Raw genomic sequence first — 16,061 nt, forward strand, 5'->3', positions numbered from 1 at the left:
TTAGCCGGGTAGTATGTGGACCTCTCACTTGTATTCTTGCTCTGCCCCCCTAAACATTAGGAGGGGCCTGGAACTAGCCTCCTGTGTTCTCGCCCCCTCCTCCTCACTCTGAAAGGCCAAAAATTGGTCCTGGCCACCACCAGTGGAGATAGTTTCTCCCATGTGTAAGTTAGTGGGTTCTCCTTTACTCATCCGCAAGGACCACCAGGGCCTCAGTCTGACCCATGGAGCCGTGGGTTTGAGCTGAGAACTTCTAGTGAGGAGAAAGGGATTCAGCCCCATGGTCATCAGGGCACTGGGGAAGGGTAGGGAGGGGCAACATTGTAGTGGTCCCCAAATGGTCCCTGCCCCAAAGGAGTTCACAGCGTAGTCGGGGATCCAGGCCCATTCATTCATTCAGCACCTTCCAAGGGCCAGCACTGTGCTGGGCACTGGAGAGCCAGGGGTGAGTAAAAACAGAGCTAATCAGCCAAAAATAAATAAATAAATTTATTTTTAAAAAGGGCTTGTCTGGTGTTGCAGTGGTTGAGACTCCGCCTGCCAATGCAGGGGACACGGTTTCAAGCCCTGGTCCGGGAAGATCCCACGTGCCGCAGAGCAATGAAGCTCGTGTGCCACAACTACTAAGCCTGCGCTCTAGAGCCTGTGCGCCACAACTACTGAGCCCTCATGCCACAACTACTGAAGCCCTTGCATCTAGGGCCCGTGCTCCCCAACAAGAAATGCCACTGCAATGAGAAGCCCGCGCACCACAACAAAGAGTAGCCCCCGCTCGCCACGACTAGAGAAAGCCCGCGGGCAGCAACGAAGACCCGATGCAGCCAAAAATAAATAAATAAAATAAATTTATTAAAAAACCAAAAAAAATAAAACAGCTAATGGTGCAGAAGGGCTGGAGGATATCTCAGCCCAGGAAACCCACGACCCGGCAGGGCTGCTGTCAAAGCCCAAAGGCTGGATCTGCCTTCCCACGCTTGCATTTACAGCCCAGTCCCAGCCCATCTCTTGGAAGGTCCAGCTTCTTCCCCCTTGCCCTCCACTCTTGAGTGTGCCCTGTAGCAGATATGAATGCCTTGGAAGGTCTGGCCCAACTAAGTGAGCCCAGAGAAAGGAAAGGATTTCCCTTCCCCCTTATCTAAGCCGTCTCTCCTCCTCCCTGCTCACTCTCTGAGCCAGAAGTTGCTTCTTCCTTGGATGGCTGACACTGTAGTGTTGCTTAAGGCCTCAACTGAATGATAGTATGAAAATCCAATCCCCAAGCTTTTTCCCAGTTTCTGGGCTGTGTGGATTGAAACAACCATGTGTAGCATCAGGTGGTAGAGTCCATGTTGACTGCACCCGGGCTGTCCAGTTCCTGTTACATGGTGTCCCCTAGGGCCTGGGGAGGCGCATCCACAGACCCCGTCTGCCCTTTTGGCCATCTTCTGGGTCTCAGCTCCTGATCTCTGCATGGCAGCAGGAAAACAAGAACACACACGCCACCCCAGGAACGTGGAATGGCTGGGGGACACAGCTTAAATGCGCACTTAGAAAATAAGTATCAGTGCCACTGGCCCTCCATTCCCACGGCGGTGGGACCCGCAGCTGCAGAGGGTGGACTGCTCGCTGTCTTCTGTACCGGACTTCACTATCCCTGGATTTTGGTATCTGCTGGGGTCCTGGAACCCATACGCTGTGGCTACTGAGGTATGACTGTATTTCTTCAGAGGCATCATCCTTAGCCTTCTCAGGGGATTCAAGGGGCCCTTGAAAATCTGATGAAAGCTCTACCTAGGCAAAAAAAAAGCACAAATACATGACATTTTCCTGCGGCAAGTTCAAGGGATTTGTGGATCTCTGAAATCCCATTGCTGGGCCTCCTCCCACTCTCCCCAGGGGCCCTGAGGTAAGAGCTCCTCTGCAAAGAAGCAGTCCTGCTTGAGCAGCTTTTCTGTGGCCACACAGCAGTTGTAGCTCCTCTGAGCCACTGAGCCCTAAATATCTCCTTCTCCACATACGGCCTCTCCATACGAAAAGTCAAGTGGTTTTTCTCAGAACAATGAAATGGCTGTTCCAGAGGAGCAGCTAACGCTCCACCTCTTAACCTAAATGACTGCGTTGTCATCTTCTCCCCCTCCCACAAAGGTCAAAGCTAGACACCCGCTGTTCCTACGTCCAGCAGTTTCTGCCAGAAGTTCTGGGACTCGTGGCCTGGGAATGGAGGTTCAGCCACGATGACGGCAGAGAAAGGTCCTGTGCTGTCACTCCACACCCTGGTCCACGTTTTGCGCTTGGGTCACCACCCTTTCCCATACAGGGCCCCTCTGGACATAGGTGTCTCCCCAGGAGCAGCCTGGAGCCATTGGTTTTTATAACGCTGGTTTATAAATTGGCCTCTATCTACACCACAGTCTTCTCACAAACAGAGGCTGTGCTTCTTCATCTCAGCAGCCGTGTGGCCAGGCACATTGAGTGCTGCTACACCGTGGGTGCTCAATAAATATTGATGAGCTGACGATGAATAAATGACTCAATAGAGTTACACGTAGGCTGTCTCCTCCAGCTCTTGTTGAAGAGATGTAGAGGATCTTGTCGCTCACCAAGAGCAGTCTAGAGCTGGAGATCTGGAATCATGCTGCCTGGGTCCTGATCCCGGTTCTGCTGCCTGATTGGGGGCAAGTTGCTTAACCCTTCTGAGCCCCAGTTTCCTCAACTGCAAAGTGTGGCTCATGAACATGGTAACCCCATGGCACTGTCATGGTGAGGGTTAAATGAGAGAATGCTTATTCAGCACTTAGTTCAGAAGCCGACACATCAATATTATTATTTCGCTATTAATATTATTATTATCTGTGCTTAATACAGCTGACAGATTGGTTCAGCCACTCACCCATTTGTATGTTTCAGGCTCATAGACTATTCTACAACTGGTCCCAGGGTCCTGAGTGGGATGCATCCATCAGCAGTAAATATTGTAAAGAGTTTTAGTCTCTGGGTTCCCAGCTTTTAAGCTCAGCCTAGTTGCTTTCGGGTCCCAGGGCCTGGGGACCATGGGGCACTGCCCTTCCTTTCTGACGTCCCTTGCTGCAGTTTGCATCTGTTTGGAGTCAGAGTTGACCTTCCACCTACAAGGCCCACTTGTAGGGTATTTTTGGCTTCCTCTGTAGGACTAGGCATAACATATGGGTGGACAAAATCAAAGCAGGCCGGGGCCCCAGGGGACACCAGCTTGAATCAAGATGGTCAGTGCTGGCAGAACCCTGAGAAGTCATGGGCCAACTTCTTGTCCAAATGGGGAAACAGAGGCCCAGAGAGACAGGGTTAAGCCCTGGTCACCCAGCTTAGGTTCGTGGTGGGGCGATTTGAACCCGGCTCCTTGACTCGCTGCCAGCACCCACTCTTGAGTTCTAAGGCAGGACTGTTCAGCCATTTGGAACCTTGTGGCTTTCTCTACTGTTTATTCATTAATTTTATTACAAAAGTTCAAACATACTAAAAAGTACAAAGAACAGTATTACAAACACCACGTTATCTACCACCTGGAATTAACAGATGTCAACTTGGTCACGTTTGCTTCAGCTCTTTTATTTATAAGACATAAAAAATTATCAGGATCATGGCTTTAAATACCACCTATGTGCTGGAGACTCCCCATTTACACCCCCAACCTGGGCCTCTCTTTTGAACTCCAGGCTCATGTTTCTGACTGCTACTCAACATCTCCGCGTAGACATCAGACAGCATCTCAGACACCCCAGATGAGCTTCTGCTCCGGGCATCGCCTCCAAGCACACCAACGTCTTGTCTGCCTCCACCTCTGTCACCTAGTTTGAGCCACCATCACCTCCCGTGAAGATTCAGGACTCATTTCCCAACTGGCTTTCTTGCATCTGCCCTTTCCCTGGGCCCTTTATACCGCATTTTCTTTATTATAAAAATGCTGCTTTGGGCTTCCCTGGTGGCGCAGCGGTTGAGAGTCCCCCTGCCGATGCAGGGGATGTGGGTTTGTGCCCCGGTCAGGGAGGATCCCACATGCCGTGGAGCGGCTGGGCCTGCCCATCTGGAGCCTGTGCTCCGCAACGGGAGGGGCCCCAACAGTGAGAGGTCCGCGTACCGAAAAAAAAGAAAAAAAAAATGCTGCTGGGGAATACCCTGGTGGGCCAGTGGTTAGGACTCTGTGCTTTTACTGCTGAGGACCCAGGGTTCGATCCCGGGTCGGGGAACTAAGATCCTACAAGCTGCGTGGTGTGGCTTTGGAGAGGGGGCAGGAGGCTAGGGTCGTCCATCCTTCCTTATTTCATCCTCTCCTTCCTTTCTCCTTCCCTCCCTCCTTTCCTCCCTTCCCCCTCCCCCTTTCTTCTTTCCTTCCTCCCTCCCTCCCTTCCTTAATCAATTACTCAGCAAACATATTTGGGGCCTACTGTGTGCCTGGCTTTGGGTTAGCCCTCTGGATGGAGTAAGAGAGCCAGACACAGGGCGTGGTTCTCACAATCGTGCTTTCCAGGAGGGGTGGTGAGCATGTCCATAGCTATCAGAAAGGAGAAAGCAAGCAGGGTTTCTGTGAGGACACACAAATGCAGGGCGGCCTTTGAACGGCCTCGAGAGTGAGTATCTCCCTAAACGTTGGCCCCGAGGTGCCTCCCTTGCCTCACCCTAGTCTCAGCCCTTCATTTCTCCCCGTCTAGGTAACCTCTGGGTTCCTCATGGAATATTGGGGCTGGACTGGAGGTTTTTGCACTGTGCAGGCTCAGAGCCCCAGGGCTTCACAGAGGTGTGTTGCAGGGGCTTCTGTGGATGGGATGCTAGGTCCCAACCCTCGCCCCTCCCTCTATTTAAATAGGGCAGCTCCTCTTTCTAAAATCTGTTTTGTCTTATGAAACCCACCCCCTCAATCCCTCTTATAATGATTTTATCTGGGGGCTGGGGGGAGCATGGTTTGCTGCTGCTAGGACCAGTTGGAAAACCACTGAACACAAGCCCTGCCTTCCAGGTTAGGGGCCTTGTCCAGGGGAACAGTGGGAACTCCCACATCTGCCCCTGGAATCCCAATTGGAACTCAGGCCCAGTGTGCTTTCTTTTTTTTTTTTTCCTCAAAACATTTATTTATTAATTCTTTAAAATAACAATAATAAACCTATTACATGTGAATCTAAATAACATTAAAAAATTTATATTATAGTTGATTTACAGTGTTGTGTTAGTTGCAGGTGTACAGCAAAGTGATTCAGTTATATACATATATCCATTCTTTTTCAGATTCTTTTCCCGTATAGATTATTACAGAATATTGAGTAGAGTTCCCTGTGCTATACAGTAGGTCCTTGTTGATTATCTATTTTATAAATAGTAGTATGTATATGTTAATCCCAAACTCCTAATTTATCCCTCCCCACCAATGTTTCCCCTTTGGTAAGCATGTTTGTTTTTGAAGTCTGTGAGTCTGTTTCTGTTTTGTAAATAAGTTCATTAGTATCAACATTTTTTTAAGATTCTGCATATGTCATATCGTATGATATCTGTCTTTCTCTGTCTGACTTACTTCACTTAGTATGATAATCCTAGGCCCATCCATGTAGCTGTAAATGGCATTATTTCTTTTTTATGACTGAGTAATATTCCATTATATATGTATACTTCATCTTCTTTATTTGTCTGCTGATGGACATTTAGGTTGCTTCCATGTGTTGGCTATTGTAAATCGTGCTGCAATGAACATAGGGGTGCATATATCTTTTTTTTTTTTTTTTTTTTTTTGCGGTACGCGGGCCTCTCACTGTTGTGGCCTCTCCTGTTGCGGAGCACAGGCTCCGGGAGCGCAGGCTCAGCGGCCACGGCTCACAGGCCTAGCCGCTCCGCAGCATGTGGGATCTTCCTTGACCGGGGCACGAACCCGTGTCCCCTGCATCGGCAGGCAGACTCTCAACCACTGCACCACCAGGGAAGCCCTATCTTTTTGAATTATGGTTTTCTCTGGGTATATGGCCAGGAGTGGGATTGCTGGATCATATGGTAGTTCTATTTTTAGTTTTTAAGGAACCTCCATATTGTTCTCCATAGTGATGTTTTCTCTTTTTAAAATTATTTTTTAAACTCGGGATGATTTCAAAAACAGATAAGAATAGAAAATTAAATACAGAACCTTCCAGTGTTATCAGATATTAACATTGTCCTGTTCATTTCAATCGTTAAAGGAACAAAATAATCAGAGTGGAAACCCTCCGTGTTAACTTTCCAAATCTCATTCTTACTCCATCACCAAACCCGGGAACCAATTTCATGAAGTGTTTATCATGCCCATGCATGTTCTTCTAGTTTTATTACATATGTATCTATAAAAATTACACACCCTTATTTTACAGGTTTATAAACCGTTTATAAAATGGCATCATTCTCTTTGTAGCCTCTTACAATTTTTTTTTTTTTTGCTTTTTTGGCTCAGCGTTTTATGATTTTAACTGCTTTATATTATTCTGTGACTACTTCGCAATTTATCCAGTTGATGGGCATTTAGGTGTTTCTTTCCACTTTTTCATTGTTATAAGCACTGCTGCAGTGAATATCCACGTATAGTGTTTCTGTATGTGACATGTGCCAGAGTTTCTGTAGGGGGTATACCTAGGAGTAGACTTGCTGGATTGAAGGGGACATGCTTGTTCTGCTTTACTAGATCTTTCCAAATTGCTCACCACAGGGGTTTACACTCCCATGACCAATGTACTCAAGTGCCCAATTCTCCATAGCCTTGTTAATACTTGGTACCGCCAGCCTTCATTTTTGCGGGTGTGACAGATGTGAAGTGGCATATCCTTGGCTGTTGATTTGCATTTCCCTAATTACTACCAAGGTTGAGCATATTATCATAAGACTTTTGGTCCCTCATGTCTTCTCTACGTGGTCCGCTCTTCTTCCTAAAATGCTGCATTCCTCCATCGTTCAGTAGGACGTAGCGCTAAGCAATCCCACTTTGGCATCAGTCTGTATATTATTTTCTCACACATGTGGCAAGTCTGTCTTCCCACATTGCTGGTTTTTAATAATTCCCCTGTTGAAGGCTCAAAGTGACCTTGGTTGATAAAGATGAACATCCGGTGTAAACCCAGGAAAACCACTCAAGGTGTCGGGGGGCAGGAGGTGAGAGTAGAGGGGGCTGCATCTTCAGCCTTAAGTCCTCCGCAAGCCCACTGGGGCCCAGTCGGCAAAGCTCATTTCAGGCTTCTGCACTTTATCCCCTTTGTTTAGAAACCCTTCCTTCAGGTTGAAATTGATTCCTAGCAAGGCGTTCTGGATTTGCTCTGTAATGCTTCTGGAGAATTCTTGAAAAAGGAGGGAAACAGAAGAATTCCTGGAATTAACATAATTCTAGAGTGCCAGAGCTGTAAGGGCAATAATGTGGTGCAGACCTTGTCTCAATGCCAACCCCATTTACAGATTGGGAGCCTGAGGCCCCAGAGGGGAAGTGTCCCGGCCACCAGTCCATCCACAGTGTGAATCATCTGGGCCATGTGATGAATTGAGGAAGGAAACTTCCCAGGGCCTTTGAAACCTCTTAGGTGACTGTGGAGTGAGGCCATTCGCAGAACCACCTGCTTGGGTTAAGCATCCGGCGAGGGCCTCACACGGTGCCACCTGCCTTACCCAAGGGTACAAAGAAGAATTGTGTAATTCGGGAGCTGAGACACTGGAGAAGAAACCATTGGTGAGCATCATAGACGTGTGTGCTCAGATGGTGAAATAAATGCGGCTGCCTCTGTGCCCATCTCTCCCTCTGCCTCTTCTGCTTGCCTTTCTTCTTTCTCCTCCTCTTTCCTCCTTCTTTTCTCTCATTCCCCCTTTACCTTTGCACATCTCACTTTTTCTCTTGTTTCTTCTTTTCTCTCTCCTGGGGCAAGAAGCCTAGCCTGGGAGTCAGGGCAACTGAGTCCTCTAAACTCACTCACTGGGATTGCTCACTCACAAGTTCACTTCCCTGCCCTGGGCCACAATTTCCCCGAAACAGCGACGAGGTGTCAGAGCTGGTGGTCTGTTCCGGGTGCAGGTAAAGAGACAGCTGTTTAGAAGATGCCTGTCTCTAAAATTTCTAAAGGAGTAACCGCTCAGCCAGCACCAAAGCAGTCTGTAAATTGTCTACAGCATTGGGATCAAAGCCACATTTAGGAGAAACTTCCCTAATTGTTAATTGTCTGCAGGCACTTTTAGCTGTGCTTTTCTTCCAAAGATGTGGGAGCCAATTCAGCAGCCCAGGCCCTGCAGCCCCTGCAGTGTGTTCTGGGCTCACCAGATCAATGTTTTCTCCAGTTCCAAAATCCTTGGGGTCTGGGGACTTCTGTTTGAACAGGCCCCTTAGATAGAGGAACCAAGGCTCAACCCACAGAGCGCCCCCCCAACACACACCTGGCAGGGATTTCACTAACAACTCAGAACCATAGTGCACTAGTTATTGAATTTGTTGGTTTCTCCAGTATAAATACATAGTTCTCTGAAAATAATCGGCTCATCCCCAATTAATGTTAGGGAGAAAAAAGAAAGACAACAGTTTGAGGGTTGTATAGAGGAGAATAGTTATCCACTGCAGTCATTTCCTGCATTGTAAGGGGTTGATGACAGAGCTTGTTACCTCCCCTCAGCACCTGTGGGGTTACTGCTGTCTTTGTGAAGTTTGGGTCTGGGAAACCCAGCATGAGAACCGGGAGGGGTGGCTATGACAACCCAGCTGGGCAGGAACGCCTAGGTGTGCTTGAATTCCTGGGCCAGATGCTGGTCTGAGTGAGCCTTAGATGGACATAGACTTACGCTGCCACTGCTTTGATTCCGTCTCCCTCTTTCTCTGTATGGCCTTGGACAAGCCATTTGGCCTCAGCTTCCCTGCTAATACAATGGGGATAATAACACACTTTTCTAAGGGTGCCTCTTAAGAATAATTGGCCAGTCTTTGCAGGGCACTTTGAAGAAAATTGCTGTGAAGATGTTCTGCTGGTCCTGGAATTTTCCTTGGTGCAAATATCAAACAGACGAGGATGATTCTGGCACTCCCAGCGGAACCATTTTCCCCGGTTCAGTTGGAAGAGAGCAAGACGGGGAGGGGCTGGGATCACAGCCTGGGCCTGCCTGGAATATTAAAGGCACAACCCTGCCTTTGATGCCTGCCTGCAACGCTTGTTAATTTTAATAGGAAGCCAGCAGAGGCAGGAAGGTTCTTCTTGGCAGAAGAAAAGCGGTCAAGACTGAAGAGGATTAGTGCCAATTCAACTTGCATCTTGTTTGGCTTTGAAGTCCTTGGCCCCAGCGCTGGAGTGACAGGACAACTCCTAGATGTCAGCAGGGTGGAAGGCAGGGGGCTGGGGAAAGTGTGGACCTGAGGCCCCTCAAGCCCCAGCTCAGCCAGGAGCAGACGGCCCCTGTCTCAATTGGGGAATCACCGCAGGATCTCCCAAGCTGGTGATTTTCTGGGGAAACCTCAAATAGGGGTCTCAAACTGAAGTGACTTTGGGAGCTAGGTAGTTAATGCATGAGAGCAAAGTCAACTGATCATAGTAATAGACAGTTCTGGGGACTGTGGCTAATTGTCTAAGCTCCAGTTGAATATTGGGATTTGGGAATGAGGGTCAAATTTTGCCATCTGTTCTAATTTTTTAGGAGAAATGGAAAACTGGATTTTGTGTACATGTGTGAAATATTGCAATTTTTAAACAGGAATCAAAGTTGTTTGTTTATTGTTTTAAAATACTCTCCTCATCATTTGTGTACAAACACATCCATAGGCCAGAGCAGCCCATAGGCCTATTTCGTGGCCTCTGTCTCAGAATTCTAAAGCTTCAGGAGTGCAGAGTCCCTTAAAATTCACTAAGACTTTTGGTTACTATTTTCTAGAGACTTCAGACCAGTCCCTGGTTGAGGGTATCAGAATTATCCAGAGAAAGCTTTTTTAAAAAAACGAATATTTAGGGATTCTGATTCAGTGGGCTTGGAGTGGGATCTGGGGAGGGCCTCCTATTTTTTTTTTAACTCCTCAGATGTTCTGGTGTGTAGCCAGGTTTGGGAAATGGTGACCTCATCAGTTCTTCTTAGTGTTTTTAAATTTTTTTAAGTCATAAACACTTTTGAGAAGCTGAAGAAAGTTATCAACACTTTCCCTAGGGAAAAAAAGATGCTCACCCAGAAAAAATTTTGCATACAATGTCAGGAAGTCTGAATACCCTCCCTCTGAAGGCCATCCAAGACCACCCATTAAAGAACCTTGTCAGTACTTGATGCTGGAATCCCATCTACAAGTGCCATGAAAATAGCCTCTGGGGTCTCCCTTGTACTCCTCCAGTGACAGGGGGCTCATTACCTTTGGAGAAGTTCTATCCCCTTTTGGGGGGGAGCATTAGTCTTCAGTAAAGTCCTTTTTGTGGTGAGCAGAAACTGGCTGTCTCTTCTCAAAGCAGCCTTCTCCAGCGCCCCTAGCTTTCACCTGCAAGTCCCACATTCGTCCTCTGGCTCATCTTTCTGGTTTTATTGGGGTTTAGAGGGGAGAGCTGCCGCAGGAGGCCAGGAGAAGCTGAGGGGTGGCCCAGGATGAGGAGCTGTTCCTCTTGGGATTTGAGACTTCAGGAGCAGATTATTGACCAGATCCTGGTGATTCCTGTTCCTGACACTTCATCTCTTTGTCCTTTTTAGAGACCCCTCTCCGTGAATCCAGCACGAAATGTCAAACCTACTTCATCGTCACAATCCTCTCCCTGAACCTTTCCCTGTGGCTCTCTCTCTTGGAGTGGCTGACGCCCAAGCTTGGGAGATGAACTTTTTCAACATGAGTCAGGTACAGCTTGGAGATACCAGAAGCATCAAATATGCGATCACTTGAATCCCTTTAGCCCAGTACTCTTGCTTTGATCAGGGTCTAGTGGGCACTTGCAGGAGAGGAATGATGGTGTGACATTCATGCCATCCCATTCATTCAACATTGGCCAAACATTGACCACACGGTTGTAAAAGGGCCTCCAACCTAGCCTCAGATCTGTCACCTATTGACAGATTTGAAGCAATTTGAAGCCTTCTTAAACCTGTTTTTATTCTTGGCCCATCCTACCTCTGCCTTGGGGTAGGAAACATCATAAGGTCCTTCTGAGCAAAATAGGTTGGGGTGTGTGTGTGGCTTTTCTTTGCCTTAAACTCTTTTAAACTTGAAGGTGGAACCTCTCCTTCTTCTAACAGTTGAGGTTGGGTGTCCATCATCCCTCCCTCTGCATCCAGTTGGGATTTTATAGATTTAGTTAAAGTCTCCTTTTCTCTATCTGGAAGGAGCCTCGTTTTGAAGCTCTGTCATCTCATCATCCCTTTGATCCCTTTAGTCCTCTGTACTTGCCTGACAAATGTACCCGGGTTTGAATGCAAATGCCCCTAAGTGCTTTCACTCACCTTCCATCCCAGAGCTTCTGTGAAAAGGGAACACATGGGCCTGCCCAACATGGGCTTGAGTGAATCCCACAGGGAGGCTGGAAAAATGCTATCCTCTTACTAACCCTGCCGGAAGACAGGGAGGATTGGCCCCTTGTCATTGAATGGATGCTCATGGAGCTGGCAGAGTCCCACTCATGCATTCCAGCATTCATTCATGTATTCATACCACAAATATTTACCAAATTCATAAGATGGGCCAGGTTCTGGGCTGCATGCTGCAAATGCAGCAATCAATAACACCAAGCAATCCTTGCCCTCCTTGGGTTTCTATTTTAGTAGGGGAGACAGAAACAAATAAGCACACACATGAATAATTATAAGTTGTCATATGTGATATGAGAGATAATCACAGATCCATGAAGGGGAACCCAATTCAGACAGAGGAGGTATTCAGCTGAGACTGGTGGAGGGAAGTGTGTTCCAGGCAGAGAGAACAGATTATGCAAAGGCCCTGTGACTGAAAAGAGCTTGACTTTTTTGAGAAACCCAGAGAAGGCCAGTGTAGATAGCAGGTAGTGACTAAAGGGGAGGAGATACTTCAAGAACTGTGATTCGAATGCCTACAGGGTTCAGCAGGTTTCATGAATGAGAGAAGTGAGCCAGATGGGAGACAAGATGGAGCAGTGGGGACTGTGGCAAATTGGTGAACACACCCCCTGTGTAAAGGAGGCAGTCACTGCTCAGCTCTAGCCAGTCTTGCACATGTGAAAATGGAATCCTGGCCAGCAAGACCTTTTGATTTTTCAAGAGAACTCTCAGATCTAGATTTTTATTAAAAAATCTTTTATCGTTAAAAAACATTGAGGGGACTTCCCTGATGGTCCAGTGGTTAAGACTCTGTGCTCCCAATGCAGGGGGCCTGGGTTTGATCCCTGGTCAGGGAATTAGATCCTGCATGCATGCTGCAAGGAAGAGCCTGCATGCTGCAACTAAAGATCCCGCACGGGACTTCCCTGGTGGTCCAAGAATCCTCCTTGCAATGCAGGGGACGCGGGTTCGATTCCTGGTCAGGGAACTAACATGCCCCGGGACAACTAAGCCCGTGCGCCACAACTACTGAGCTCACACGCCTCAGCTAGAGCCTGTGTGCTGCAAACACAGAGCCCACGCACCCTGGAGCCTGCGCGCCACAACTAGAGAAGAGAAAACCCACACGCCACAACTAGAGAGATGCCCGCGCGCCACAATGAAAGATCCCACATGCCTCAGTGAAGATCCCGCCTGCCGCAACTAAGACCCAACACAGCCATAAATAAATCTTAAAAAAAAAAAAAAAGATCCCACACGTGGCAGTGAAGATCCCACGTCCCTCAAAGACCCAATGCAGCCAAATAAATAAATAATTAATTATTTTTTAAAAAATAAAAAACACTGAGATCTTCACAACACATGTTTGAGGGCCGAATGTGACCTGCCTGGGTGCTGCCTCTCGGCGGCCCCTGAGCTAAGTAAATCCACAGTAGCGAATTAAGGAATTATAGAGTGCGGGGTGTCTCCTCACCCAGGGAAGTAAACTGAGGCCCCTGGTAGTCTCTGCTTCCAGTTCTTGCGCCACCCAGTGGTTTCCTGAGGAATGAGCCGCCTTTTAGGCTGATTTCCTTTTTGGCTCCAGGCAAGCTTTGAACTGTGAGGCTCAGTTTTTCTAATTTGCAAATGGGAGGATTGAGGCCAAGTTTGGTGGCTCCCTGGGGCTCTAATGTGTGGGGTAATTAGGGTTTGAAAATGACTTTGAAGCTTCCAAGAGTGAAATACCCACCAAAGTTCAGAATGGGACTGTTCCTTAACGTGCCACCAAGTTGTATATCCACCCGCCCCATCTCCAGGCTTTCCCCAGATAGCAATGCTGTGGGATTCCAGGGGACCCCCAGTACCTCCCTGTCTTCCCCACCAGCCTGTCCTTTCCTTCCCTCCCTTCAGTTCCCTTTCTGTCCTTGTCCAGAGACTCAGTGGGTCCAGTCACAGGGAGTCACAGTGTTGGCTCTAGGAATGCATCCTTGAGGAACTTGCAGCCCAGCAAGGAAAACGGAGAGTCAGAAATGACATATGCAGTGCACGTTACAAGATGGAAATTGCAGGGGGTCTAAGGAGCCAATATTCCACTCTGGGTTTCAGGAACCCCACCCCTGATCCCAAGTAAGTGATTTCTTCAGTTGAAAGCTGAATGTTGAGCAAGGGTTAGCCAGAGTGGAGACAAGAGTGGGGCAATATTCCAGGTCGAGGGAGCTTCCAGGATCAGAGGCTGGAGGAGGGGTGAGGGTGCTCTAAATTTTCCTAGACCTGAATTGAGGCCCACACTTCTGGGACCTCAAAGCCCAACGCCAAGTGGTGGATTGGTGGTTAGGAGGGTACAGGGTCTAGCTTACATGGGTCTTAGGAGGCAGGGCAAGGATTTTTTTTTTTTTAACCTTGAGAATAATAGGGTTATAAGAAGTTGATGAGTTTCACCCCCCCCCCCAAAAAAAATAGGATTTGATTGTATCATTCCAGAACTCAGTGGTTACTCCCTTGGTCTCATCTCCTTCGAGGAAAGCCTGGCCAATGAATACCTCTTCTGTGATCTCCAAACACCCTTTCTGCATCTTTTCTTCATCCCAAGACACCAGCATCTCACCTGCAAAGTAGGTACTATATTGTAGATGCATATGGGGATGACAACACACTTGCTCAGAGAGGTCATCCGCCAAGGTCATCCAGCCAGGAAGGGGCAGAGCAAGGATTTGAACCCCGGTCTATCTGCTCGGAACCCCGGGCTTTGTCCACCATGTGTGCATGGTCAAGATAATGACTGACACCTGGAAATAACCATCCTCAGCCACGTCCCCAGGTAGAAAAAGCCGTGGTCTGTGGAACTCTCCTTGCAAATGCTGGAGGGAAAACAATCTCCCTCTAAAATGAACATCTGCATAGAGCTGGGTTGGGTGGGAGCTCGAGGAGCAGAAGCTCTGTTTGCATATTAAGGAGGCAAAGATGCCAGTGGCTCATTAATGATGACCTGGCCTCCAGGATTCTTAGGATGCCAGCTTCTGTCCAAGTCTTTTCTCTTTCAGAGAATACTGAGCTGGTTCCTGGAATTGATGCAGCACAAAAGGGCAATTCAGGGCCTCCTTTGAATGCAGTGTTCTTTTCCCACCACAGCTTTCTAAAGACGTGGGGAGAAAATAGAAACCCAGAAGGACTAAGAAGTTCTGTTTCTTGGGGTAAGCGGCAGGAGTGCTGCAGAGTCTGAGGACAGGCCTGCCAGTGGGACAGGCACCTGCAGCCTGCTGGTTGGAGAGCTGGGGGCTGCCCTGGGCCTGGGCTGAGTCACCTTCCTGGTACCCGTGGTAAATTATCACCCTTGGTTTACAGCTAGAAAACCCAAAAGGAGACTTGAGTCATTGAGCATGATTGTGATCTGGACGTACCAGAGGATATGGATCCTCTTCTTTTCAGTCCTCTGAGGGGTCCAAAGAGGGCTCAGCCTGAGATCGATGCTATGGGTTTCCCTGTGGGAGGGCTGGATCTGTGTGAGAAAACTTAGACCATTCGTACAAGTATAGAAAAAATAATACAAATGGCTCTTAGAGCAAATGATAAGATACTCATCTACACTTATACTAATAGAAATGCAAATTCAAACTAAAACCAGATAACATTTAAAAAAAAAAAAATCTGTCTGATTGGCAGGGATCCCAAAATGTGAAGTATGCTGTGTGGGAGGGCAGTGAGGAAACAGGTGTGCTCTGTCATGGATGGTGACATGCAAACTGCAGGATAATCACAATAGCCCCCAGATTTAAAAAGTGCATGTGTGTCTAGGTGCTCGGGACATCAGTGAACAAAACTGATGAATATACCATCTCGCAGGGAAAAGCAGGAGGAAAATAAGAATAAACGTGGGACTTCCCTGGCAGTCCAGTGGTTAAGACTCTGCCCTTCCACTGCAGGGGGCATGGGTTGGATTCCCGGTCGGGGAACTAAGATCCCACATGCGAATAAACATAATCAATCAATCGATCCTACAGTTTGTTAGGAGGTAATAACTGCTATGGGGAAAAGGACAAGTAGAGAAGAATAAGAGGGATCAGGAGTTGCTGGGGGCAGGGGACACGTGGCATATACAATAAGATGGTAAGAGTAGGGTCCTTAGAGAAGGTCCCGCAACAGCCCTGTGCAGTAGTCCCCATTTCACAGATGGTGCAACTGAGCCAGAGGTGAGTTTAGTGACTTGCCTGGAGTCACACTGCCAAGAAAGGGAAGGCAGGAATTCTAACCCAGGCTGAATGGCTTGAATCTGTGCATTTCACCACCTCATTATGTAAGAGCTATTAGGAACCTGGAGATGGGGAAACTGAGGCCCAGAGAAATCAAAGGGACTTGCTCAAGGTCATGGAGCAAGAGGAGGAGTGGAGTTAGTGAATCCTCTGCTCACCAGGGAGAGAGGTGCTCCAGCCTGGGGTTCCCGAAAGGGAGAGGCTTTAAGATGGTGTGCTGAAAAACGTCGTTGTTTTAGTAGTTTTAATTGACATTAATGTGTATTAGAAAGAAATGCAACGAACACATGGAATTTGTAATTGCACAAGGTTTGTGCTTAGGATGAATAAGTAATTAATTAGGTTGCTCCGGGTCTTTCTTTTTCAAGATTAAATCAAAGCCTTTAT

At 47.7% G+C, this 16,061-nt stretch overlaps 1 protein-coding gene across 3 annotated transcripts in view; it reads left to right on the forward strand.

Annotated features, from left to right (window-relative positions):
- Positions 1 to 16,061, forward strand: part of BBS2 (Bardet-Biedl syndrome 2) — a 136,085-nt gene that overhangs the window by 57,790 nt on the left and 62,234 nt on the right. The window contains exons 1-2 of one of the 3 annotated variants that reach the window (XM_089903088.1): positions 7,458 to 7,675; positions 10,639 to 10,780. In XM_089903088.1, coding sequence (XP_089759214.1) covers positions 10,667 to 10,780 — 114 coding nt within the window. In that variant the 5' untranslated portion in view covers positions 7,458 to 7,675; positions 10,639 to 10,666. Of the gene's footprint in view, positions 1 to 7,457; positions 7,676 to 9,084; positions 9,415 to 10,638; positions 10,781 to 16,061 lie in introns of those variants that run through there. The other 2 variants (XM_089903090.1, XM_089903089.1) reach the window with 2 other exon arrangements.

Source organism: Delphinapterus leucas, chromosome 20 (assembly GCF_059928025.1).
Source record: "Delphinapterus leucas isolate spDelLeu-1000000601 "Yukka" chromosome 20, BTC_Dleu_Yukka2, whole genome shotgun sequence".
In the NCBI taxonomy this organism is placed as follows: domain Eukaryota; kingdom Metazoa; phylum Chordata; class Mammalia; order Artiodactyla; family Monodontidae; genus Delphinapterus; species Delphinapterus leucas.